Source organism: Brassica rapa, chromosome A02 (assembly GCF_000309985.2).
Source record: "Brassica rapa cultivar Chiifu-401-42 chromosome A02, CAAS_Brap_v3.01, whole genome shotgun sequence".
Taxonomy (NCBI): Eukaryota; Viridiplantae; Streptophyta; class Magnoliopsida; order Brassicales; family Brassicaceae; genus Brassica; species Brassica rapa.
This window is the reverse complement of record NC_024796.2, coordinates 15106154-15132608: the sequence shown is the minus strand read 5'-3', so window position 1 is coordinate 15132608 and position 26455 is coordinate 15106154. Positions and strand designations below refer to the sequence as shown.

At 35.1% G+C, this 26455-nt stretch overlaps 1 protein-coding gene, 1 long non-coding RNA gene, 1 other non-coding gene and 1 pseudogene across 4 annotated transcripts; 2 read left to right on the top strand and 2 right to left on the bottom strand.

Annotated features, from left to right (window-relative positions):
• Positions 1–5708: 5708 nt before the first annotated feature.
• On the top strand, positions 5709–5815 carry LOC117132232. Its single transcript, XR_004455792.1, has one exon. It is a non-coding gene; the product is annotated as a small nucleolar RNA R71 (small nucleolar RNA).
• Positions 5816–9320: 3505 nt separating this feature from the next.
• Positions 9321–17163, bottom strand: LOC103853186 (cation/H(+) antiporter 2). Its single transcript, XM_009130103.3, has 4 exons — positions 16553–17163; positions 15472–16455; positions 13584–14509; positions 9321–13513 (listed from the first exon to the last, which is right to left on the bottom strand). The coding sequence occupies exons 1-4, from the start codon at positions 16709–16711 to the stop codon at positions 13237–13239; spliced, it is 2346 nt and encodes a 781-aa protein (XP_009128351.1). The 5' UTR covers positions 16712–17163; the 3' UTR covers positions 9321–13236.
• On the top strand, positions 10905–13156 carry LOC103853187 (annotated as a pseudogene).
• A 4324-nt stretch (positions 17164–21487) lies between the features above and the next one.
• LOC103829141 lies at positions 21488–24433 on the bottom strand. Of its 2 annotated transcripts, none has more exons than XR_004455286.1 (4): positions 23982–24430; positions 23608–23875; positions 23079–23194; positions 21488–21814 (listed from the first exon to the last, which is right to left on the bottom strand). It is a non-coding gene; the product is annotated as an uncharacterized LOC103829141 (long non-coding RNA). The 2 variants fall into 2 exon arrangements; XR_625460.3 differs by lacking the exon at positions 21488–21814 and adding an exon at positions 21821–22281 and having other exon boundaries at positions 23982–24433.
• Positions 24434–26455: the final 2022 nt, after the last annotated feature.

Sequence of the window (26455 nt, the reverse complement as noted above, 5' to 3'; positions counted from 1 at the left end):
CCACCTTAAAACAAAATCAAAAATTTTCTTTAATAATCCACCAAATTTCTCTTTTTTTTATCCCAAATCGATCAACCCATAGTCATGTTTAATCAATTATATCTTATCTAGAATCAAATTTCATCTTTTATTTACGAGATTGAAGATAGAGAAGAACGCATAGTATTACTAAGACAACTAGTACAACTCCAACTAGTACAACTAGTACAACTCAAATTGATACAACTAATACAACTACAATGAGTATATCTAGTATAAATATTCTGGGTATAGCCATTATAACTTATACAAGTAAAACATGTATAACTAGTACAACTTTGCAATTAATAGAGAATAGTGATTTTTATTTTTTGTTTTCAGAGTATGAAAATGATTAAAAAATGATGATGTAGAACCAAGAAGACATGTTAGTCTAATCTTCCTTGCCTGCATGTATTAAATACATGAATAGTATGTTTTTAATAATATTTGATTAATGATTTGTTACAAGTTGTACTAGTTATACTAGTTGTGCTATTTTCGAAAAAAATCATCTTCATATTTTTGCTCTCGAGACCAAAAAGGTAGATACGGAACCAGAAAAAAAAATTAACCATGGTTCCAAATACACGAGTCACCTGAAAAAGGAGAGAGAGGGAGTGTTGACGATGAGTAAGAATGACTCATTGGCAATGAACAAAAAGGACTCTACTCTGAAAAAGAGAGGTGTCGCTACGAAGAAGAATAAATACACTGTGAAGAAGAAGAATAAGAAGATAGATACAACAAAGAATAGTGAAGTCATGAAGAAGAAGAGGAAGCTCGATGGTGGTGTCCACGGTGGTCCTCGTCAAATCTAACCAAGCAGGCTTGGAAACGCGAGAGAGAAACCGCATCTCCATTTGGTAAATAAAACAAAATATTGAAAACTCTCAATTAAAATAAATGAAATTTTGTCACCATTAACCAATTAAGATATTTGTTTGTTTATTTCACAGGCGTGTCACATATATCATTTGTTAGCTTGTTTAGTTGTATGATATTACGTGTATACGCACACCAAATAACCTAATGTGCACACTACCACAATCGAATGGTATGTCGATGTAGCACTTTAGGATCGAATCCACAGAGACCAACTATTACACTTTATCTTTATGGGATCAATATCAAGCTAAAACAATATGGGGGTTTTAAAGTTGATTTCGTAACAAGCAAGTAAAAAGATTAATTAAAGATTTCAGATGATTAAAATGCTAGCCTAGGGTGGTTTGGTCGGGTGTTAAGCAAGTGTGAGCCAAACAATTATTCAAGTTTAATTAAGAGCAAGTCTAGAACTCGGATCACTCAAGTAGAACAGCCCACTGTCGTGGAACTGCCCCCTATGCTGATCGATCTTGATACCTAAACTCTCGTTTGGATCAAGATGCGACAGCAAGCAATAGAGATCAAGTCCGATAGGTTCACCAAACACCCTAATATCTACTTTCGCTGATTAGGGATGCTAGGCTCATTCATAACAGATCTAGCAACCTATTACACGGTTAATGAACAGGTTAAACCTAGGATCTAACATTAAGCGGCCAGATTAATGCAAGCATTAAGAACAGTTATGAATGAAGACAATCAATGGTTTCACTTATCTATGTTTAACTCACGGATCTAACACCCGAACACCCTAGACTAAGCAAGTTGACTACTCAGCCATGAACAGAGAAAACACAGAGATCAATTCTGAATAAGACTTCATGTAAATAAAAGAGATAGAAAGAGGGTTCAGGATAATCTTCTCTATGGTGAGAGAGATGGAGCCTTCTCCCTTTACAATCCAAAAGCACAAAAGTCTCCAATGGTTTTCTTCTGTCTAGAATAGCGTAGAATGATAAAGAGAAACAGAAAATATGATATATCAAAGCCACAGGCGGCTGGGAGAAAAAGATGGGATAATTAGGGCAAATCCCGTAATGATTGTAGTTTCCTTAAAAATCTCTGCCGCTGGAACACTCACTCGGAACAATCACTCGGGTTGCTCCGCTATCCGGAACAGTCATCAAGACTGTTCTGCGTGAAAACCACCAAATTGCACTGTTTTCTGCCTCTTTTGTTCCAGCTGGTCCATCTCCCATCCAATGCAACTCCAGACCTGTAATGACTCGAAAAGGACTAGGAAGACTCGATAAAGACTTGAAAACCAATTTAAAAGCATATATACAAGATGTATAAAACACCATATATCAATTCCCCCAGACTTAGATCCTTGTTTGTCCTCAAACAATGTCAAGTATCAAGAACAGGGAGAAAGGTTTGAAAGTGTGGGAACTCTCCTATTCTCAGCAACCATACTTTAACCACGAATCTCTGAACCATACAAGCAGTAAAACTAGGACAACACACCCTTACCGGAACCCCACTGACTGCTGTTCAAAAATCGGCTCCATACTCTTCATCTCAAACCTGAAAAAGCAACACTATCGAGACAGAACTCCCTACATTCATTTAAGAGTAGCGTGAGCTTCTCATCACAGGCATCATTCAGGGTAGACGGTCTAGGTGTGGAACAGGCTATTTAATGGTGGAGTTAAGAGTGTTTAGGGGCTACCATTTCATTGAAGAGGATGCAGGATATCACACAAAATGGCAAGAGAGGATAGATCCATTGATGTCCACAGCCTCTACTCGTTTTTGCTCTATCTGGTGCGACTGTTCTGATGACGGAACAGGCAACTGATTGTTCGGCTTTCTACTTTCCTCTACACACTCTTCAATACTTGGTACCAACTTCTTGCTCGACCTTTCCAGTGGCTCCATGTTTCTTTTCTTTCTTCCCCTTCTCCATCACATTAATCTCGTTTTTTTTTTTTTTTTTTTTTTTTTTTTTTTTGAATACTGATATGGTGATGTGACGAAGAAGGAGGTAATACATGATCGTTCTGAGTGCCACTGGTGGTTCTGATTTCGCGACCATTCTGGTTCTCCACCCCTGCTCTTGCGCAGTTCATTGGTTATGGAGCGGTTGCTCCCTTAATCTGCTTGTTCTCCTTTCTGACTGAATTTCTGCAGCAGTAACGAGTAGAGGCTGCGTTGATCCTTTCCTCTCCGACCTTTTTGCACATATCTGCACATATGACACTGAAAAACAAATGCATGAAGGTGGAATAAAGGCTAAGGTGCAGGGTGGGAACTAGCTAAAGATGAGCTAGCCACTCAGGATCAGCAAGATGGATAAAAAGGATAAGAAGTCCTGAGTGTGTTCTCGTTTCCCTGATCTAATGCCCATAACAAGAAGAATTTCAGTCAAGATTAGGTTCAAGTAAGGTGGAGTTAAGTCTACCCAGTGTAACCTGATCGGCTGAGAACCTTCTGGAGAATCAAGTGAGATATGTCAGGGTGTTCCAGGTCCACATGTGTGTCTTTCGCCACTGCTAAGGTCACTGAATAAGATAACTAAAGCACGAGGTGGTTAGTGATCAACACGGAATAAGGTCCTAATTCCCACAAAATTTTGACTGACTCAATAAAAACTGACTCAAATTGACCCAAAAGAAAAACAAAAGAAAGAAACGAGTTAGTAAACGACGAAAACCCTCCCCGAGACTTACTTCACAACGTCCCTGGTGTGAAAATAAATCAGAGAGAAGGTGAAATCAAAAATAAACATTTTTTTTTGTTCGAGATACTTACCTGGCGCGGAGCAGCCTGACAGAGCAAGACGCGGTTGCTCCGGTAAAGGATGCTCTGGAATGAGAGCAGCCAGCTGCTTGCTCCAGTCAAGGGTCTCGGATTTTCTGATTTATGACCTGAGACTCAACAAACTAAAAACAAAAATAAGTAAAAAAAAGAAAATCCTAATGTTAATGACACTTACCAGTGGGTTGCCTCCCACCAAGCGCTTGGTTTAAGTCTCTAGCTTGACTTGGTGACTGGGATCAGTCGGGTTGAGCAGGAGGGCTTGTTCCAAAACAAGCTCCACAATCAGACATGTTCAGCTTCAGAACTCTGCTCAACAACCCTTTCACAGCAGCTTTCCCTTTCTCCTTCAGCTCATGTGTGAGAATAGCTCTGACTTTAGAGAAAGGTTTAGAGGTACCTTTGCACTTTACCTCATACTCAATGGAGTTCTCATCACACTTGAGAGGTATCAAAGTCATTGTAGGATCTCCCTTGACCCTTTTCTTCTGGACTTTCTGTTTCACCCTTGAATTCCCTCTGAATTTAGTAGGATCAGTGCTAGGATCTTCATCAGAGAACAGCCTGCTCTCACCCTTATCACCATGCTCCTTCTCTGGAACAACCTTCAGCTTTTCTACATCAAACACTGAGATGCGAGAGGCGTGTGATGAGGAAGATCTGGTGGGTACAGCCTTGTAGAAAACTTTCTTGTTGATGTTGGAGAAGCAGACTCTCTTGTTGGGCATATCGATGGTTGCTCCAACAGTAGCCATGAATGTCCTTCCAAATATCAAAGGCATCTCATGATCCTTGTTCATCTCAACAACTTGAAACTCAGCAGGAACAATGCATTCCCCTACTTGAACATGAAGGCTGCGGATGGTTCCATATGGGACTGCTCTGGAAGAGTTTGCAAAGGTCAGGGTCAGCTGAGAACGCTCAACATCAGCAATACCCAAATCGTCTACAATAGCCTTTGAGACGAGATTCACACAAGAACCAGAGTCACAAAGAGCATCCTTGAAGGTTGTTCCTGCGATGGGCATGGGAAAACAAACTTTCCAGGATCATCAACCTTAGGCAATACCTTCATGCTGGTGTAGACAGTGCTTTGATATAGAGGACCTTGATCTCCTCTTGAGTCTCTCTACAGTGTTTAAAGAACTGGAGCAATGGACGAATCTGCAGAGCATCTTCGAATGCAAGTTCTTTAGGAAGCCTTCTCACCATCTTGTTAAAACCTATCAGCTGCTCTTCACTAATGGGATCCATCAGATGTCTAGGTGGAATTGGATAGGGAACCTTAGGAACATAGACTCGAGACTGGTGGAGTTTCAGCAGGTTCGCTAGGAGCAATCACTCCAGAGCTAGCAGACTGCTCTGTGTTCTCTTCTGCGACTAGAATAGTCTCAGCAAACGGCTGCTCTACTGCATTACAGTGCTCAGTCCTAAGATTTTTATCAGTTCTTCCAGGGAGCGTCTCTTGTTGCCTCTTGACACTCTCAGCTGTTTGAGCAAGCTGAACATCGATCTTTCTTATATGGATCGCAAGATTGTCATACTTGTTATTCAGCTCAGTGAACATGTTGCCCATCCTGGTGTCTATTTCCGTGGTTACCTGATTCAACACCTTGGTCTGAACCTGCTGACCCTGCAACAGCTGTTGCATCATCATACCCAGACCCTTCAGCTCATCTGGTTGACTGTTCCCGGTAGCTGGAACAGCATGTGGATTGCTCTGCGGTTGTCGCTGGTTCTGGTTCTGAATATGCCCGGCCGTAGGTTGTTCCATGCTGAAAACGTGTCCTTGGTTGTTTTTCAGTAGCTGATCAACCTTGGCAGTCAGCTCATCTATTTTCTGGGCGTCAGAACTGTTTCCTTTCTTGGAGCAATCACTCTCCTCTTTCTTATTAGCTGAGCTAGCAGCCATGTTCTCAATCAGCTTAAACGCTCCAGCAGTGGTTTGAGTCATGAAGTCTCCATTGCTCGCAGAGTTTAGAGCACCTTGGTATTTCCAGTCCACTCCATCATAGAAAATGTCCAGGATATAATCATCATCAAATCCATGGTGAGGACATTCTCTGCGATAGTCATTGAAGCGCTCCCATGCGTCGCAGAAAAGCTCATCAGTGAGCTGTCTGAAGGAGGTGATCTTGTTCCTCAATGCAGCTGTTCTCGCCTTAGAGTAGAAATGGCTGAGGAACGCTGATCGGACCTGTTCCCATGAAGTGAGAGAGCCGGTAGGGAGAGAGTTCAACCACCGTGCAGCTTTTCCATCAAGAGAGAATGGGAATAACATGCACGTGATGTAGTCTGGTGGAACACCATTCACGCGAGTGAAACTGCAGACTTTTTCGAAGCTCTCAATATGCTCCATTGGAATTTCTGTAGAGAGACCAGAGAACACCTTTCTCTGTACTAGACCGATCAAAGCAGGCTTGATCTCGAAGTCCTGCCTGGTGCAGAGTGGAGGAACAATGGCAGAGCGCGTAGTAGGGATGTTACGCGGAAGGTTTCTCTGCCCGATTGGAACAGTCTGCGCCTGTTGTTCTTGCTGCGCGAGAGCAGCCTGTTCAGCAGCATCCTGCTGAGCTTGGATGGTCTGCTGCATTTGTTGCATCTGCTGCTGCATGAGTGCCATAGCCGCAGCGAGATCATCCTGATTGGCGTGATCACCCATAGTGGTGTCAGTTTGCCTTGGCTGTTGACGATTTGTTCTTTCTAACCTTGCTAGCTCCTGGTTGGTAAATGTAACTAACTCTCCTTGTGCGTTTCTCCGAGTATGTCTACTGGTCATGCACCTGGAACATTAGCTGCAACAAAAAGGATAAGGCAAGTTAGAGGTCTTAGACTAAATAAATAACCGAAAAATAAAGGTAAAAAGATGGTCCCCGGCAACGGCGCCAATTTGATATTACGTGTATACGCACACCAAATAACCTAATGTGCACACTACCACAATCGAATGGTATGTCGATGTAGCACTTTAGGATCGAATCCACAGAGACCAACTATTACACTTTATCTTTATGGGATCAATATCAAGCTAAAACAATATGGGGGTTTTAAAGTTGATTTCGTAACAAGCAAGTAAAAAGATTAATTAAAGATTTCAGATGATTAAAATGCTAGCCTAGGGTGGTTTGGTCGGGTGTTAAGCAAGTGTGATCCAAACAATTATTCAAGTTTAATTAAGAGCAAGTCTAGAACTCGGATCACTCAAATAGAACAGCCCACTGTCGTGGAACTGCCCCCTATGCTGATCGATCTTGATACCTAAACTCTCGTTTGGATCAAGATGCGACAGCAGGCAATAGAGATCAAGTCCGATAGGTTCACCAAACACCATAATATCTACTTTCGCTGATTAGGGATGCTAGGCTCATTCATAACAGATCTAGCAACCTATTACACGGTTAATGAACATGTTAAACCTAGGATCTAACATTAAGCGGCCAGATTAATGCAAGCATTAAGAACAGTTATGAATGAAGACAATCAATGGTTTCACTTATCTATGTTTAACTCACGGACCTAACACCCGAACACCCTAGACTAAGCAAGTTGACTACTCAGCCATGAACAGAGAAAACACAGACATCAATTCTGAATAAGACTTCATGTAAATAAAAGAGATAGAAAGAGGGTTCAGGATAATCTTCTCTATGGTGAGAGAGATGAAGCCTTCTCCCTTTACAATCCAAAAGCACAAAAGTCTCCAATGGTTTTCTTCTGTCTAGAATAGCGTAGAATGATAAAGAGAAACAGAAAATATGATATATCAAAGCCACAGGCGGCTGGGAGAAAAAGATGGGATAATTAGGGCAAATCCCGTAATGATTGTAGTTTCCTTAAAAATCTCTGCCGCTGGAACACTCACTCGGAACAATCACTCGGGTTGCTCCGCTATCCGGAACAGTCATCAAGACTGTTCTGCGTGAAAACCACCAAATTGCACTGTTTGCTGCCTCTTTTGTTCCAGCTGGTCCATCTCCCATCCAATGCAACTCCAGACCTGTAATGACTCGAAAAGGACTAGAAAGACACGATAAAGACTTGAAAACCAATTTAAAAGCATATATACAAGATGTATAAAACACCATATATCATTGTACAAGTTCTATTAGTTATACACATACAAATGATAGAAATCGTGTGGCCATGATCGAAGAAGGGAAAAATGATCTAGGGTTGAGAGAAAAAGGAAGTGGGTCCCAACCGAAAGAGAGAAGGAGAGAAGAAAGATCGTGTGGTTCAGACTATAAGAGGTGAGATGATCTAATGGTTGAGGATGCATTTTCATCAAGGGTAATATAGTCATTTATAATAAATAAAATAACAAGTAGTTGTACTAGTTTTCTAGTTGTACCGGCTGTACATAGTTGTACTAGTCTTTGAGTTGTACGAGTTTGTGCATAGTTGTACTTTGGCAGTGAAATCGTAAAGTATCAGTTGTACCACATAATAAATACAATTACATCAGTTGTACCACTTATTTATGTTTACATGTTTTTGCCCGATTACAATGAAATCATCAATTTCGTAAAAATACATTTCATGTATGTTTTCCAAAAATTTAGTGGACAAACAAATTAACAAACCTTAAAAGTATAAGGTAGATCATGTAAGCTTGTGGAGTTCTGTAATAATTTTGAAAAAAAAAAATCCAAAACATCAAATAAATTAAGAGAAACTTATGAGTACATACAAATTGAGATATTTGATTATTTTTTCTCATATGGAATACCAAATTGGTTTTGTCAAATTTATGAAATGTCAAAGTTGTACCAGTTATACCAGTAATACTCATTTAATATATAATAAAAATGATATCAATATTTTCACTTCTTAGCTTTGCAAAATTATGTTTGATGTTTGTTTATCATTATAATATGACTAATATAGTTGATAAATCTCAAATAAAACATATGAAATTTTATCATTATATAAAAATTAGGATATTGGAATCTGATATTACGTGTATACGCACACCAAATAACCTAATGTGCACACTACCACAATCGAATGGTATGTCGATGTAGCACTTTAGGATCGAATCCACAGAGACCAACTGTTACACTTTATTTCTATAGGATCAATATTAAGCTAAAACAATATGGGGGTTTTAAGATTGAGGTATTATAACAGAAAATAAAAGACTAGTTAAAAGGTTTTCAGATGATTAAAAGAGCTAGGTTCAGGGTGATTCATTGGGATACTTAGGATCATAAGCTACACAACTATTCAAGAAAACAATATGAGCCAATCTAGAACTTGAACAACAAGAATAGATAAACCCACTGTCGTGGTGTCTACCAATTTATCAAGCAATCCTAATGCCTAAACTGTCGTTTGGATCAGAGAATGATGACAAGCATTAAGTTCAGATTCAATTTGTTCACGATTCGCCTTAACATCAGCTTTCGTTGGCTAAGGACAAATCGCCTATCTATGCTATTTCCAGTAACCTAAAACACTTTTGATGAATAGATTAAACTTGTGATCAGATGCTAAATGGCCAGTTTAACATAAGCAATAAGCATAACAATAGACAGAGATATCAAAGAATAACAATCCTATTTGTGTCTAGCTCATTGATCCATGATCCTTAACACCCTAAACCTAACAAGCGACTACTCAGACATGGACAAAGAAATCACAGAGACAAAGACTGAATAAAACATCATGCAATTCAATAGAATAAGAATAGGGTTCAGGATAATCTTCTCTATGACGAGAGAGATGGAGCCTTCTCCCTTTACAATAAGCAAATCCTCAAATTCTAAAGTCTCCAATGGTTTTCTTCTGTCTAGAATAGCGTAGAATGATAAAGAGAAACAGAAAATATGATATATCAAAGCCACAGGCGGCTGGGAGAGAAAATATGGATAATTAGGGCAAATCCCGTAATGATTGTAGTTTCCTAAAAAATCTCTGCCGCTGGAACACTCACTCGGAACAGTCACTCGGGTTGCTCCGCTATCCGGAACAGTCATCAAGACTGTTCTGCGTGAAAACCACCAAATTGCATTGTTTTCTGCCTCTTTTGTTCCAGCTGGTTCATCTCCCATCCAATGCAACTCCAGACCTGTAATGACTCGAAAAGGACTAGGAAGACTCGATAAAGACTTGAAAACCAATTTAAAAGCATATATACAAGATGTATAAAACACCATATATCAGAATCTGAATGTTGATACTGCTTGTATTTTTTGCCAAGCATCTATGGAGTCAGTTCATCGTCTTTTCTTTGAGTGTCCTTTCTCAGAGCAAATTTGAAAGGGGTAGCAAAGGGGATACTGAATGATAGATATACTGTGAGCTGGAATGAGATAACAAGGATTCATATTGATGAAAGTTAGGCTAGTATTACTCTCTTTACAATAAGATACTTGTTTCAAGTGACAGTTCATAGCATATGGAGAGAGAGAAATAGGAGAAGGCATAGCGAGGCAGCTTCACCTCCTGCTCTCATTACCAAGCTGATTGACAAGACTGTGAGAAATAAGTTCTCAATCATTCAAAAGAAGGGGGATAAGAAGCTGGCAGGAGGGTTACAATTTTGGTTTTCAACAAGATAAAGGAGCCCTAGTAGGAATGAGAACTAGGTGCCCAGTAGGAGTGAGAGCTGGGTAGATTTGAGAAGGTAGATGGATGTTATGAGGAGGTAGATAAGAAGAGTTGAAGAAAGAATTTCCTATTTGTTTTTTATCAAATCTTGTATAGAAAAATCTAGGAAAAGACACACATAGTTGTAACAATGTTTTTTCTTTTTGAATTAAATTTAACATTCAATTCAAAAAAAAAATTAAGATATTTGTTTGTTTATTTCATATATAAAACATGATTTACTAGTCGTGTTAATTATAGTAGCTACATATTATATATAGATTATAACATTTATATACCAGTTATAAAATTTCTTAACATGTTCAGTTGTACGAGTTATATTAGTTATATCCAGTCGAATTGAAGAAGGAGATAAGGAAGATCCTATGGTTGTAATTGAAGAAGGAAGAAATGATCATGCGGTTGAGATTAAGAAAGAAGAGAGAAGGAGAGATAGATGTAATCGTGTGGCTATGATTAAATCGTAGACAAGATGATCTAATGGTTATGATTGATATTTCATTAATGGCATTTTCGTAAATATCATATTTTTTTTTTTATGTTCATGATCCGACGACTCTAGTTTAAAGAGAAAAAAAAATCGAATGGCTCATATTGTTCTTTCATTAATGGCAATATTGTAATTTTCTAACTATCGTCCCATATAGATTAAAATAGGTGGTTGTAGATTTTTTTTCACCTATTTGTCCCATTTGAGATTAAAGTCCTAATAACTTCTTGGCGAGATGACAAGAAATAAAAGGAGTTGACCCATTCCCTAGGCTGACCCTAGCAACAAGTGGAAGCAGAACATGACATGAACCAAAGGGGTGATTTCAGTTTCAGTTTGAGCTAGCTTTTTACAGGGCTTTTACTTAGAGGCCCATATATGAGTTATGGACACATAACATGAATGATGTTATGTCGTGTGCACTTACATAAGCAAATATGTACACACATGCTTCAATTATTTATTGGTCAGACAATATACATACAAATCTCAATCAGTGTCATTTAAGATCACAATCTTTCGAGACTTCGACCACACATTTTATGCGAGTTTGAAAATTTATTGATAAACAAACAATATACAACCAGGTTCAAGATTATACACTTTCCCCAAGTTCTTTGTTTATTTTTTCATCTAATAATTCTCTCACTACCTGAGAGAGTAGTCAACTGAAGTGAGCAACAATGGGGGATCCATCAGCACCACTATTAACCCATATTGAAGACGAAGGTACTTCTCCTTCTTTGAGTTTCCACAAGATCTTCGAAGAGAGCTTGTCTGGTTTCACCTTCCCACAGTTCTTACAGATACTTCTTGTCGGGCTTGCCTTAGCCTTCGACTCGCAACAGATATTCATCACCGTCTTCACAGATGCATATCCCACGTGGCACTGTCTCGACCACACGGTTTGCAATCCCTCGACCTCCACCGACATCTGTAAACTTCCTCGGTCAGCTTGGGAATGGGACGGCGGATTCAAGGGTAAATCCGCCATTTCAGAGTTCGAACTTGAGTGCTCGAGCTCCTTCGTCAGAGGACTCCCTACGTCTGCTTTCTACATGGGTTCTATCGTTGGAGGCGTTTTCATGGCTTTGGTTCCGGATAGTTTCTTGGGACGCAAGAAACTTCTTTTCTTCACCACCCTAGCAATGTCACTCACTGGAATCTCAATCTTCTTCTCCTCCAACATATGGACTTACGCTTTCTTAAAGTTCGTTATCGGATTCGCGCGTTCACAGACCGGGACGTACGCACTCAATCTGATAAGCGAGCGAGTTTCCACAAAATGGAGACCTAGAGCTACTATGATTCCGTTTACTCTGTTTGTCCTAGGGTTTATGTCTCTATCTGGAATAGCCTACCTTGTTAGACACGCTTCTTGGAGAGTTCTTTATCTCTGCACATCCGTTCCAGCAGCCATCCACAGTGTTTGCATCTACTTCTTCGCCCTAGAGTCTCCTCGTTGGCTTCATGTGCAAGGAAAGAACCAAGAAGCCATTGAAGTGCTCCAAAGACTTTCACCTGTGAACAGAGATTATTTGGAATCAGTATCTTCTAGGTTACATTCAAAAGAACAATCACCAAACAGCTCCATCAAGGACATGTTCATCAGAAGATGGGCTTTTCGAAGAATAGTGGTTGTTATGATCATAATGTTTGGGTTAGGAATGATGTACTATGGAGTTCCCTTAGCGGTTAGAGACATAAAAGTGAACATCTATCTAAGTGAAGCACTTAACGCAATGGTGGAGTTACCAACCTTTGTTATCACACCAATCTTGCTGTAGAAGTTCAACAGAAGAAGTTCTGTTCTTGTGAACTGCTTACTAGGAGGAGCATTAGGAGTGCTATGTTTCGTCATGACCACTTTCGAGCGAACAAACATTGCTTTTGCTCTAGAATTAGGCTCTTTCTTCTGCGCGAGGATAGGGTTTAACTTGATGGCTGTTTATATGATTGAGCTGTTCCCAACATGCGTGAGGAACTTCGCGACAACAATGCTTAGACAATCACTTGTACTTGGAGGAGCTAGTTGTCCAATCATTGCTTCTGTTGGAAGAAATGTGCCTTCGGTCTCCTTTGCGGTTTTCGGGTTAGTAGTGTCGGGTCTCGGGTTATTCGCTTTGCTTCTTCCTGAGACTAAAGGTTCAAGTCTTTGTGATACAATGGAAGCACAAGAGCAGAGTGACCAAGCCTTGAAGACTAAAGGGTCAAGTCCTAGTTGCTGAACATTAAGCTTCATCAAAATCTATTTTTTCTTTACTGAATAATATTGTAAGGGATCTGAACCGTTTGATACTCAGTGTGTTTCATATGTGAATGTAATATCTTCATAAACCTACAGAAGTCTGCTGAAACCAATGTTCAAGAAATCGCTAGTTGGTTGTTTAGACGTCTTATGGAGAATTAATTTTTAGGCGCCGCCAGACCGATTTTTAGAAAAGTGGCTGAAACTAAGATATGTTTTGCTAGTCATCTAGAAAGTTATCATGTGAATATCTTTGTCTTTGAACAACTAATACAGAAGCATCTACATCTAAAGATGAAGCCAAGAAATCACCGACAGTTCCGAGCTCCGGACACTCTTCCCAATCTTTCATTCTCACCGTCATAGGGCTGTCTCCTCTGCTCTTCCCAACCACAAACAGTGAATACATCTCTCCTATCTCTCTTAGAATCGTCAGCGTATGCGGTCCATCACTCACACGCTTCTCCATGAACCCCACTTGTCCCGTTGTCACAAATCTGTTGCAGAACATAAAAGGTTCTGTTACGTAAATTGAGGTCTGAACTAAAAAGAGTATCAGTAAGTTACCTGTTATGGAATTCTTCTAAGAAACTTCGGTCTGCTTCGTGTTCAGTTTGATCTCTTCCCGCAACCTCGATGAAAACATTGTTATTGTCTTGTGTTGTCGTGTTCCCGACAGGACTCTCTGTCTGAGAATCCTCTGAAACGAAATGTATAATCGTGAGATGAATCAGAGTGTTGTTAGCTAGCCATCTGCATAGAGCTAAAGCCTCACGATCATCAGGACCACCAAAGAACAATGCAGCAACATGTTGTACCGAATCAAACCCATGAGGTTGTTGAAACCCGGTTATGTTTCGGTCCACGAAAATACCAACCGAACATGGAGCGTGTCTTAAAACGTTCCTGTTCATCTGTCTGAAAATCTCTCCATCGTTTGTAGTCTTCCCATCTATCCTCTGGTGTTTATGAAACGGAAGAAACACAATCGAAATGCGAAGATCTTCTGTCGCGTTACAAATCTCTACGTGCATGTTAAGCATCTTGGTCACGAGCTTGACCTGTTGGATCAAGAGTTTACTGTCTTTGGCAAAGGAATCAATCGAATCATTGATCTCTAACCCATCGTTGGTTCCAAACTCATCATCTCCATGCACGTCATCACCGAGCTCGTGATACAAGAGTTCTGATGATTTTCGTTTCTTGGGGAGTGGTACGAGGTGCATAAGCAGAGCCGCGAAGGGCTTAGAGGCTCCATGAGAACCGCTCAAGGCTGAGATTAGAGAGATTGTACCACGAGCGTGGCGGACTCCGTAAACGCAAGATAAAACGCGTAGCTCCTCGTGAGTGTCGTGAGATTCAAGACAAGTTTTCTGGGGAGCGAAGTCTTTCTCTCTTGCTTTAAGCAAGAAAGATGCTAGGACACCGCTTACTAGCGTCGTGACCACCAACGATGCCAGCATCATATCATGGATTGTTGTTGTCCACCATTTCTACATACAGATTCACACAAAGAATGTGAAAATAGCATAATAATAATCATCTAATATATAGCCAAATCATTTTTTGAAAAACTCGAAACTATGCATGTGTTGTGACAAATAACAAGTTCAATGTTATCAAATAATATTTGTATGCCATCTTTAATATTCTAATTACCAGGGACAAAATCTCACTAGAAATTGGAAAGTTTGAAAGGATAAGTAGTATATAAATATGATTTACCCCAGTTATTGTCAACTGGTTTTTAGTAACTTAGATCAGCTCCATCGGCAAGTTTTTTAATGGGTTCATAGCATTTAAGAAAAATGAAAAAAAAAAAAAATTGGTGAGAAAACGTCGAAAAGTTCTTACTTCAGGGTTTTAAGCTTAAAAGAACAGATGTCATTGTAGTAGTGTTTCAATTGGTTTTAGAAAATTAATACATAATTAAATTACTATAATAACATTATATTTTTTTGTTTTAAAACCTTTCACAGGTTGTAACCGATGGAGCTGGTCTTAGTATATAGTATGAGAGCACATCCATGTCATCCAACCCAATTGAATTCATAATCAATTTAATTCAAAAAGTTGGTGCATTGACCTTTACATAAATATTATAAGATTAATAGTTAAAGAACCATCATCTCATTTCGAATGGATGTATTAGTAACACAATTTCATATAAAATATTAAAAAGATTTGAAATAATATATACTAGATATATGAACTCATCCACTTACATCCAGTTGATTTTGAGTTGGAACATCTATCTTACTTAATATTAATATGAAAACTCTATTCTATCATAAATGTTATTAATCACTATATAGTAGATCCTTTTGTTATTTTGGCATGGATAATGTAAAAAACAGCATACTCTAAAATCAATTTTGCTGTGAAGGGTGATAGAATATGATTAGAGTTTTAAAAAGTAGCGGTAATCATCAAGAGTACTATGTTAAGAAAATACCTTTTTGGAGTAGTTTGCGTCGAGAAGAAGAACACCCACATGACCTTTAACAGAGAGAATAGTTGGTAAGAAGAGCCAATATTTCTTGGGGATCTTCAGGTACATACAAGCGCATATTACACCAATAAGTTTCCCAGCTAAGGCTAGAATCACTATAATAACGAGACCGATGTAATAACGTTTGGTTAACGCAGTGATACTGAATCTGAATCCCATGTAACCAAAGTAAACCGGAAGAACAAACTCGTGGATAGGGTAACTAAGCCGTTGAACCAACGTTCTGTGAGTCTTTCCTTGTCGTGGAACCATTATACCAATGGTGAAAACCGAAACCGAGGAGTTAATATCATAGGATTCTATTGTTACGGCGATAATGAGAAGGAATATGATGAAAACTAAAGTCTCAGCTTTTGATAGGTACTTTTCTTTAGGGTTCCTCTTTGGGAGCCATGCAGCTAGAAACTTGTTGAGCAAGATTAGGGCTCCGGTGGCAAAAATAAACAAGAAGATATTACCTATCATAGATTTAGAGATGGAGGCTATGACTAAAGTGTAGATCACGACGTCTGATAATTCGATGAACAACGCACAGGAGAGTGTAAGCCGTCCAATCTCAGATGTGTTGAGTTTCCAATCAGCAATTGAACGGAGGACGACAGGAGATGACGTGTTTGACAAGGTAACGAAAAGAGTCATGAAAAGCGTTAAGTAATCCTCTTTGATATGGAGCAAAGGGGTGAGTATATAGACCAAGGCGAGGCTGAGGAGACTGCAAGCCGAAAAGGAACTCAAGGTTATTACAGAGACTTTCTTGAAGTTTCTTCTCATGAATTGTATATCGAACTCAAGACCGATCAAGAACATGAAAGATGTTCGTAAAACGAAGGAGAAGAAAGAGTAGTAATCTGCTGCATCTTTCTGGAGGAAGAACTCTTTAACTTTAGGGATTCTTGAGAGCAGAACAGGACTCAACACAATACCAGCCTGAGAAAAAAAAAACAATCACATTAGTCTGAAACATTCGAGAGCCCTAGAAACGGGTATTTCTTGTAATGCAAAAAAAAGAAGAAATTTTCCTTACGAGAATCTGGGCGACGGGAGCAGCTTGACCACATGGTTTGAGCATGAGGTAAAATAGTTGAGAGAAAACGAGAATGCAACCCATTTGAATAAACAGAGTATTAAGGGGGTTAAACAATTCATCTCCTTGTGGCAAACAGAACAACAACTTTGGATCCATCTTCTTCTTGATTTGATGATCATGAGCATTCTTTAAGCGTTGTGATGAGAATAAGACCAAATAAAATAAAGCTTTGTTGGGAAAAGAAACTGAAAATGTTGTCTAAATCAAGAATATAAATTTCAGAAGTAATTTAGATATAAAACTAATTATTTCCTTTTGGTTGGGGTTCACAACTACTTGTCCGTCCGTTAATTACTCGAGACCTCAATTTTTTTCCCTTCCAGAGCGGATTAAGTTGACTATAAACCGATAATTTACATCTTATTTATTAAAATATAAATCGCAATCTTTTGTTGATATTTTAAAACGGACTCTCACTAGAAAGTCATCTATATTATTAAAACTGAAGTACACTTTAGTAATGTTTGGAAACATGAATAGTACTATAACTGAAAATTGTTTGGAAACGAAGATAGCAGTATTACATTAATTGTATTTCCATATTTCACTCATATTAATTATATTGTCTTAACAATATTTCACATCATTAATTATATTACCATAATAATAATAGTGTAGATTTTATTTAGTAATTAATCAATACTCCCTCCGTTTTTTAATATATGTCGTTTTAGACAAATTTTTTTGTTCCAAATTATATGTCGTTTTCGGTTTTCTATATAAAATTTATTAATAATTAATGTTGTATGACCAATGGTAATATATCTTCTATTTTTCTATTGGTTGAATTGTGGTTAGGTAAATAATTAATGATATTTTTGTTTAGAAAATATAAAAAATTAATGGTTTTCTTAATCTACGTGCATAGCTGTAAAACGACTTATATTAAAAAACGGAGGGAGTATTAGTTTTGTGTCAATTATAAAATCAAAAAAGTAAAATAACTGAGTTTTGCATAAGGTTAAGCGTTTGTTTTAATTTGTTTTACTATAACATTTTTTTTTTCAATCAGTGGAAAATTATGTAGCCAAAAACATAATTCAAAAACATGTTTAGTGAATAAAATCATAACTTAAATCAAATTAATAAAAATGAATTACATTCATTGTCACTTAATTTTTCACTCAATATAATTGCTTACTAAATAAAAAAAACTCTTTCAGTTTCACTTAATTTAGCAAAACACATAAAAAATATCATTTATATTAGTTTATAAAATCAGTTAGGCATGAACACTAAATATCCACTTAGGTACGAGTCGTTCTTTTCGGGTATCGTTTTATTTTGTTTTAAAATTACTCACTCCTTGAATATTATAAATTTATGTGTAGGTTTTGAGTTGAATCCTTTTGAGTCTGGATTAGTTTGGTTCTGATGTATATGACCCTAAAATATCTAAATAACCAATGTATTTGAAACGGGTTTGGATATTTGTACCAAAAATAACCATATTATCTGATTCGATCCGGATCTTTTGAATACAATTAGTTATATTACGACATATCTAAAATATAAAACACTAATTATGAAAAACAAATATTAATGTATAAAAATATAAGTATAGTTTTATTTTAGTAATTTCATTAATTATATTACTTTAACAATATATCACATCATTAATTATATTTACCGTAAAAGTAATAATGTAGATTTTTATTTATTAGTTAATCAATATTAACTTTGTGCAATTATAAAAAAAATAAAAATGTAAGATAACCGAGTTTTGCATATGGTTAATATGTTTTACTAAAACTTTCTTTTGTCTTAGTTCCAATTGGTGAAAAATTACATAGCAAAACACATAATTCAAAGGCATAGTTTATATGAACAAGCTAATAATTTAAATCAAAATAATAAAAAAGTAATACATTTATTATCACTTAATGTTTCACTTCATATAACTATTTTATTAAATAAAAAATTCTTTCTATTTTTCTTATTTTTGCCAAATATATAGAAAGAGTTTCCTTTTTAATCTATTTGCAAAATCAGTTAAGTATGGACATTCGGATACTCATTGAGGTACAAGTTGTTTCTTTCGGGATTAATTTTTTTGGATTTTTAAATTAGGCGCCACTTGGATATTATAAATTTATGTATGATGCTTGAGTTGGATCCTCTCGGGTCTGAATGATTTTGATTTTGATGTGTAGAAATATAAAAATATTTAATTAACCAATGTATCTGAAAAGAGTGTATATTTGTACCAAAAATAATCTTATTACCCGATTCAATCCAAATATTTTGAATACAATTAGTTATACGATGACACATCTTAAATATATAACACTAATGATAAAATAACAAATAATTTATAAAACCGTAAAAATTAACACCCGCACGGGCGTGCGGGTCAATCTCTAGTTAAATTTAAAGACATATCATATAATACTCATCATTAACCGAGAAACATCCTATGATCTTACCATTGTACTGAATAACTAGATGATATCCCGGACGCATATGCAAGATGAATTTTTTATATTAATATTTGTTCATTGAATAGTTTTAACATTTTGTAACACTATAATCTTTATCGATTATAAAATACCAAGTACAAATGTTGGTTTCTTAAATGTATAATTGTTGTTGAAGAGTTAACGTATTACAGTTCATTTTAATTATTATTAAAATTTCATATGCATAAAAAAAAATTAAGTTTTGTAGCGGACACAAATCACAAAACCAGATATGCAACATCGATTGTAAAATGCCGAAAGGAATTTAGGTTTTCTGCTTTCGATTTGTTTACTATTGAGCTCCATAAGTGATTTTATTTTATAAATCTATAAAATTGTTCTTTCATTTTTGTTATGTTTCACTGATATGAATTTTGTTTCTTTTTGTAACTTTTTCTTTGAATTCAGTAAACTACATAAGTGTAAATTTAAAAAGATGGACATTTGTAAAAATTATTTTCACTCCAAATACATATCTAAGAATCAAATTTTTGAGGAATACCACCGGAAAACTTAATTCACAGGTTAATGTTCAAATATAATATATCAAACTGTTATAGAATATAAGTTCATACTCGAAATATAAATGTTTATCTAGTATATATTTACGAGTTCGGTCTAGAAATCATCAAATAATAGAACAACAAAACAAATTACTTATTTTATTAACCTATACTTTTGAGGTTTAGTCATTAATTAAAAACTGACCAAACCGATTTACTCTAAAGTGGGAACGATTTATTCTTAAATAATAAAACAATAATAAACATATAAACCAAGTATAAGCAATTAGATATGTTTATAAACAAATGTGAACATGCAAGTCATTAACCCTTTGTTCATAATCGGTTCAAGGTAACTTTGGGAACGATTTAACACATTCATATTTTTACACAAAATCAATACTATTAAAAGGGAAGGAGTCTAAAAAAATCTACCTATAAAAGTTGTTTGAACCCTTTCATTTAACTCATTATTTGTTGGTCTTACCTTAAATTTATACTAACAATGTTACTATATATTTCTCTAACAATAATTTAGTCAATTCTTTTATTTATTTAAATCTCACTCCTAAATTCTAATCATTACTATTACTATATTTATCATTTTGATTTTTAATCGTATAAATATTGAAACTAATGTTTTATATTATCACTTTGATCATATAATATATGATTTAAAGCAAGATAAATTACAAGACATATATGTGTACATTCTAACTTCCTCTTTCGTTTATAATAAAGTAATCATATCATATATAAACTTTCCCACTAAAATCTCATATCATATACTGAACTTTCAACCGTCTATAGTTTGATAATATTTTCATATTTAAAAATGATTTTTCTGAATATTCATGTTACCTTCACAAAAATGAAGAAATTCATTGGTTCTATTAAAGCTAACCCGACTTCACGATATCAGTATTGATTATTCAAGATTTTGAAAATTATTTGCTCAGATATTATAGTTTTATATACTTTTCACTTAAAACGAATCAATACGATTAAAAGAGAAAGAGTTTTAAAAATTCTAATATAAAAAAGTTGTTGGAGTTATGTATAACTATTTATTATTTTTCTGATAATACATCAATCATTCTAAACATAAAATATTTTAAATATTTTTAACAGATCTTAATATTATTTCTTATGATACTTTTACTCAGAAAAATATTTCAACCATGTTTTTGTACAATAACGTTAAAAATCTATATCAAAAAATTGTTGGACCTAATATGTACGTAATGGGTCCACATCTGTTCGGGTATTTAAGATCCTAAAAGAATTCGAAATATATAAAAAATCTGAAAAATATCCGAAACACGAAAAGTATTTGAAACTCCAAACAAATACCAAAAAAATTTAAATATCTAAAAATTTAAAATCTTATTCAAAATCTAACACGATGAACTGGAAAATACCCAAAATTTTATCCAAATACCCAATTGTCTTTTTAATTTGAAAAATTTACCTGAAATCAAAAATCTAATCGTAAACCAAAAACTTAAAACCAATATCCATACTACCGGAAACATATTCGAAATATCCAAATATACCTAATAAACACATATTTATGATCGGGTCTAGGGTAGGACCCGGACTCAAACAAAGACCTGCGGGTCAAAAAAACAAAATAGGTTATCTTCTCTGGACATGAACTAACCTATAATTTTGGGTCGGTTTAGTTTATTTTTTGATCCGGATATAATTCTCATGTCGAAAAGAAACTTACGTAAAAGTGTACATATAAAATCTCAAATAAACTAATTTGTAGATTATATAGCTGTTAAAAATTATGTTTTTCGATATAATAAAATTTTGTATTATAATATTATCCAACAACTCCGCGCTTTCTAAGCGCGGATCAAAATCTAGTGACATCCCCTTATTATTAATAGAGAAGCAATTGGTAAGAGTAACCTTGCTTTGGTAGATTAATAACAATTTTGCCATTTTTGCTGATGTGGCAAGCTCACAGCTCTCCTCATCAATCTTAGTTAATAAGCCTTTAATTACTAGGATATTTACAAGTATTGCCATTGGTACCTATTACACATTTTTTCTTTAACATAGGACATTACACGGTACATAAAATAAGTCAATAACTCACTTCAATCGTCAAGCTTTCTTAACCGGTTTTCTCCACCACAACTTCGTATATAATCTCTAAAGCTCAACTCGACATGTTTTACAATGGAACCCACTCCAGCAGAAGAACTCGACTTATTCATTCTCACCTACGATATAAACAAAACGTTTCCCAATTAAGTAGAATGACATTATATTGTAGTTACGTTTGTTCATGACAATATGTCTTTCGGTTCAAAATAATGTCATATTGCTCTATACAAGCATAGTCTCGATAATTAAACTCAAGCTTATTACCATACCTGTGCAAAACGATATGTCATATTGGTCTATACAAACATATTCTTTACAACTAAACTTAAGCTTCCTATCACACCTATTGGCACCAGTTCTCCTAAGAAATTGGATCCAAGATGTCTCCAAGTTTTATTCCATTGTACTTGGAGACATTTTGACATTAACATTTCCAAGTCTTATTCATCAAGATAAACTAATGAATTTACACGTACCAAAGACACTTACTCCACTATACAAGCATGTTATGACAAACAATACTCACGAACTCTACCGTTGAATTTACACACTTGTGCACATCTCATGTTATTGTTTAACATTTCTGAAACAAAAATAAAAAGTAACTCATACAATAGAGAAGCCGTTCAACTCAAACAACATATATTTGAAATTATGATTTGTTATATTACATTCTATGATTCGGTTATCGTTCCATATCTTATCTGTATGTTTTAGCTCATATGTTCACATCATTCACGTGACCTTGAGTTATATTTTGTGTGCAGAGTGAATCTCTCCTCAGTTAATTATGCCATTATTTTCGAATATGTGTTAAGAAAGCAAATATATAATTTTGTTAATGTGAAACTTTGTATGCACGGACAATCAAAATATATAAACTGATAACTTACAATTTTGGTAAGATATGATTGACCGCATCAATCTAAATTAAATCTCTTGCTAAAAGCCGGTGATTTTATATGTCGTGCTTTGATTATTCAATATTATAATTTATCACATTGACTATATGTATATATATATATATATACATATTAATTCTATAAGTGAGTCACTATATATGTCTTTCTTACAATACAAAACCTTATAAAGATAAATCTATTTTTGTGTAAGATTCCAAGCACCGCATATAAAAGTGAGTTACCAAGGTTTGAACAAACATTTCAGCTTCTTATCCAATTTTTTTTTTGCAGTTTCATTATAGAGTTTGTGTGTTATATTTTTTATATGGTATTCTTTTTCATACTTTCAGTAAGATTTATTTTGTGAACGCAATTGTTTACTTTTAGCCTAATGAGTGGTTTGTAAGATAAAGTATAGCAGGTGTGCTTGAATCTGTCCCAAACAATTACACAATTACTTAGAAATTCTGATGCTAACCTTTCAATCTGGTGCCGTCCATGTACTTGAAACATAAAGAGGCATGGACACATAGTTAAGAGAAGCTCCCTGTTGAATACTGTGTGAAGCAATCAGGTAAAATCTCTTGCTCATAACTATAATGAAACAAATACAACAACGATTGTTAGATTGACTTAATTGACAAGTTGAAACAGAGAAAATATTATATTCACTGGTTTGTTTTTTTTGATGGATTATTAAGTTAACTGAAAGAAAAAATGTTAAGAATGGTATTCTGGGTAATAATTTGTTTCCCTGGGTTCTCAAAACAAAAAAAATGGTTCTCTTCTGTTTAATTTTCTTCTTGAACTAGGATGAAACTGAGAGAAGCTTAATTTATCTTTGTGGCATGTGTTCATATAAATAATAATTATAATATATTTTCTTTTGATTGTAGAAATGGAAGAGAGACTGCTAAATGGGCCAGAGATAGAACAGAGGAGAAACAGTATCTAACTAAGAAAAAAGATCTGGAGTTTTATAAGGAAGATGTGGAGAATAGCTTTACCATCGTCTTTGTTCAGAGTGATGTCGTTTGGCTGCGTAGTGGTAGCTCAAGCTTTCTTGGGTCACAACAGTGAAATGGGTCTCGCTGGTTACGCTCTCCTTCAAAGGACTTTCATTTGTTTCATCTATGATGTTATGGTAAGCACCTTATGCCAATATCAATTTTTCTCTCCAGTTGCGTTTCACCAAAATCAATCAGTTATGCTTCAATGTTCCAGACCCTGATGTTTTGAAATCACCAGCGATTGTAAATTATATCTATCCACCACCTGGATAATGACGAAATTAAAAGAAAATTGGTACACAATAGTTAAGAAAGAAAACAACAAGAGAGGAACCAGAACTACTCCTATCTACAATACAAACATTTGTTACCTTTTCTGGTTATAAAATATGGATTAAGGAGTGGGAAGAGGGACATGCACCGATATTTTGACACTTGGAGTCTCAAGGCTTGAGGGAGAAGCGAGTTGAATTGATTGATGTCTTTCGTATCTGGACCTGTATCGGGTTCCAAGGACATGGACAACAAGAAGAATGATGGACCAGGAGGAGATGGAGAAAACACGTCCAGAATGGTGTCGTCTCATCATCACGGACGAGGAGGGTGTTGGATCCTTGAGCGAGTCATCTCTTTGCATTACAGAGGAAGAAGAAGGCAGATTTAGACAAACTGAAACTAAAGATCCTATAGAGAGAAAGAAAAATCATGTGGGTAAGAATCTCAAAAGAGCTGGTTTACATCGAACATCTTGATTTTTGTCCGAAGTACCCTCATTCCCTTATCTGAAAGTTCTAGATATTGGAGATGGTCAATTGTCTTATAGTCTTGCCGACATATGAGTGAGATAGAGGAGTAGGGTCACTAATTTTTTAAATATTGAGCAAGTTTCTTCAACTCAAAAGAGCCCATGATTTCTGCTGAGCCCATTAAATTTCATAACAAGTCCTGGACCAAACAGTTATGATTTCCAAGCCGGTTGGATCAACAAGGGAGCAAGGGATGAAGTGAAGATGCGTACAGGTGCATGTGATAGGAGTGTCCTCAAAGAATCAACTGAATTAGTGCTTGAGAATGGTATTTTAGATATTTACTCAAGTAAAGATAAAGATAATATTTACTGCAGCCGATAATTTTGCTCAAAAAAGTATATTTTTGGTCTGCAAATTAAAGAACAGCCATGTATGGTATAATATCAATATATGCATAAGATATTTCAGAATACAAGTGCCTATGTTAGAAACGAAAGTAGCTACGTGGAAGTGGAATCGTATGGAAACATAAAAGTGAGATTTTTTTAAAAAAATTATAAAGCGGGTACGTGTTCGAAATATATATCCAACAATATATATATATATAGCATAAAATGATTTTATAAAATTATGAGTAAATATATATGATTCAAAATGAAAAAGTTAACACTTCTTCATTTTTAATAATTTTATTCCATTTAGTTGACTTCTTATTTTAATTATAAAAATGCTAAGATTAAGCTTATAAAAATATTATCAAATTTATTATTTTGAATAATTCACAAATATTTTAATTATAGAAATACTAATAAATTAAGCGAGATTCAGAGAGCTTCCACAAAATTCTAATTCTGATTCTGGTTCCGAAGGACATCTGACGAAACTTCTTTGCTACCTAAACAGGTGTTAAAGTTAGTCATCTCGAATATATTAATTTTAAATGTTTGAAAATATAAGGATGCCATCATAAAAAATTGTATTACTTTTATATATATATATATATATATATATATATATATATATATATCATTTATATAAAAAAAATTTATAGGTGAGTAATTGATAATGGCACTTCAACAATTTAAGTTATGATTGGTACGGATTTTTGTATCAGTTAATAGTCTTAAATTGTGTTACCAGAATATACGATACTTTCTCTGGATTTAAAAAATAAAATTGATGTTTTAAAATTTAAACATATATTAAAAAAAATTAAATACGTACATTTATTTATTAAGTTTGGTTAGTTTTATTTGTTTTCTAATAATGTTTACCACTCAAATTTCTAAATCTAAATTTATTTTTTAGTTTTAAATATAAAACATCAATTTTTGTATACAAGAAAAGAATTTAAAACATCAATAATTTGTGTATGGAGGGAGTAAAATATATGTGTTACATATTAAATTAAATTGATGGGTTGAACATTACATATTGTACATGTTGTCTATAATGTATCATAACCAAAATTATTTTTTAAACACTTTCACCCCGCGCAAGGCGCGGATCTCTACCTAGTATATTATATACGCAGTATCATGACTATTTTAGGTACTCAAAAAACTTACATGCTCTACATATTTTTACCATATTGTATACATGTAATGTCCAAAATGAGAACCTAATGTAAAATCAAACCAAACAGATTAGATAAATAAAAAAACAGAAGACTATATTAAATAAATTTCCTTTAGAATATTAAAATATCAAAACAATCACCCACCTTCGGTTAAAGAAGTCACGCAGTAGTTACCAAAATCGTGATCTCTTATTTAAAAAATATTCAACCAAATCTTACCTAGTTAAAGGATATTCCATAAAAAAAAAATATTGATTATCGAATAAACAGAAATCACTATCTTAACATACCAAAAAATCTTTCATTTTGTTCCCGTATTTTAAATTTTGAAAAAATGAAATAGAAGAAATAAATTTAGATTTCTCATAACAACTTCAAACCTTTTTATCTATGTACATAAAAAATACCAGTGAAGCTATGGCTGGCCAGTTACGAACCCAAACAGAAACTTACTAGATATCTGAATAGATTTAAAATTTTGGTATTTAGATAACCGAAACCAAACCTGATCCAAACC

Excerpts from the sequence above, each read along its gene's own strand:
- LOC103853186 (XM_009130103.3), bottom strand. The coding sequence starts at position 16,711 with ATGGATCCAAAGTTGTTGTTCTGTTTGCCACAAGGAGATGAATTGTTT. Across the intron at positions 16,456-16,552 it reads CTCCCGTCGCCCAGATTCTC|GCTGGTATTGTGTTGAGTCC; the intron begins GTAAGGAAAATT and ends TTTTTTTCTCAG. Across the intron at positions 14,510-15,471 it reads ACGCAAACTACTCCAAAAAG|AAATGGTGGACAACAACAAT; the intron begins GTATTTTCTTAA and ends ATCTGTATGTAG.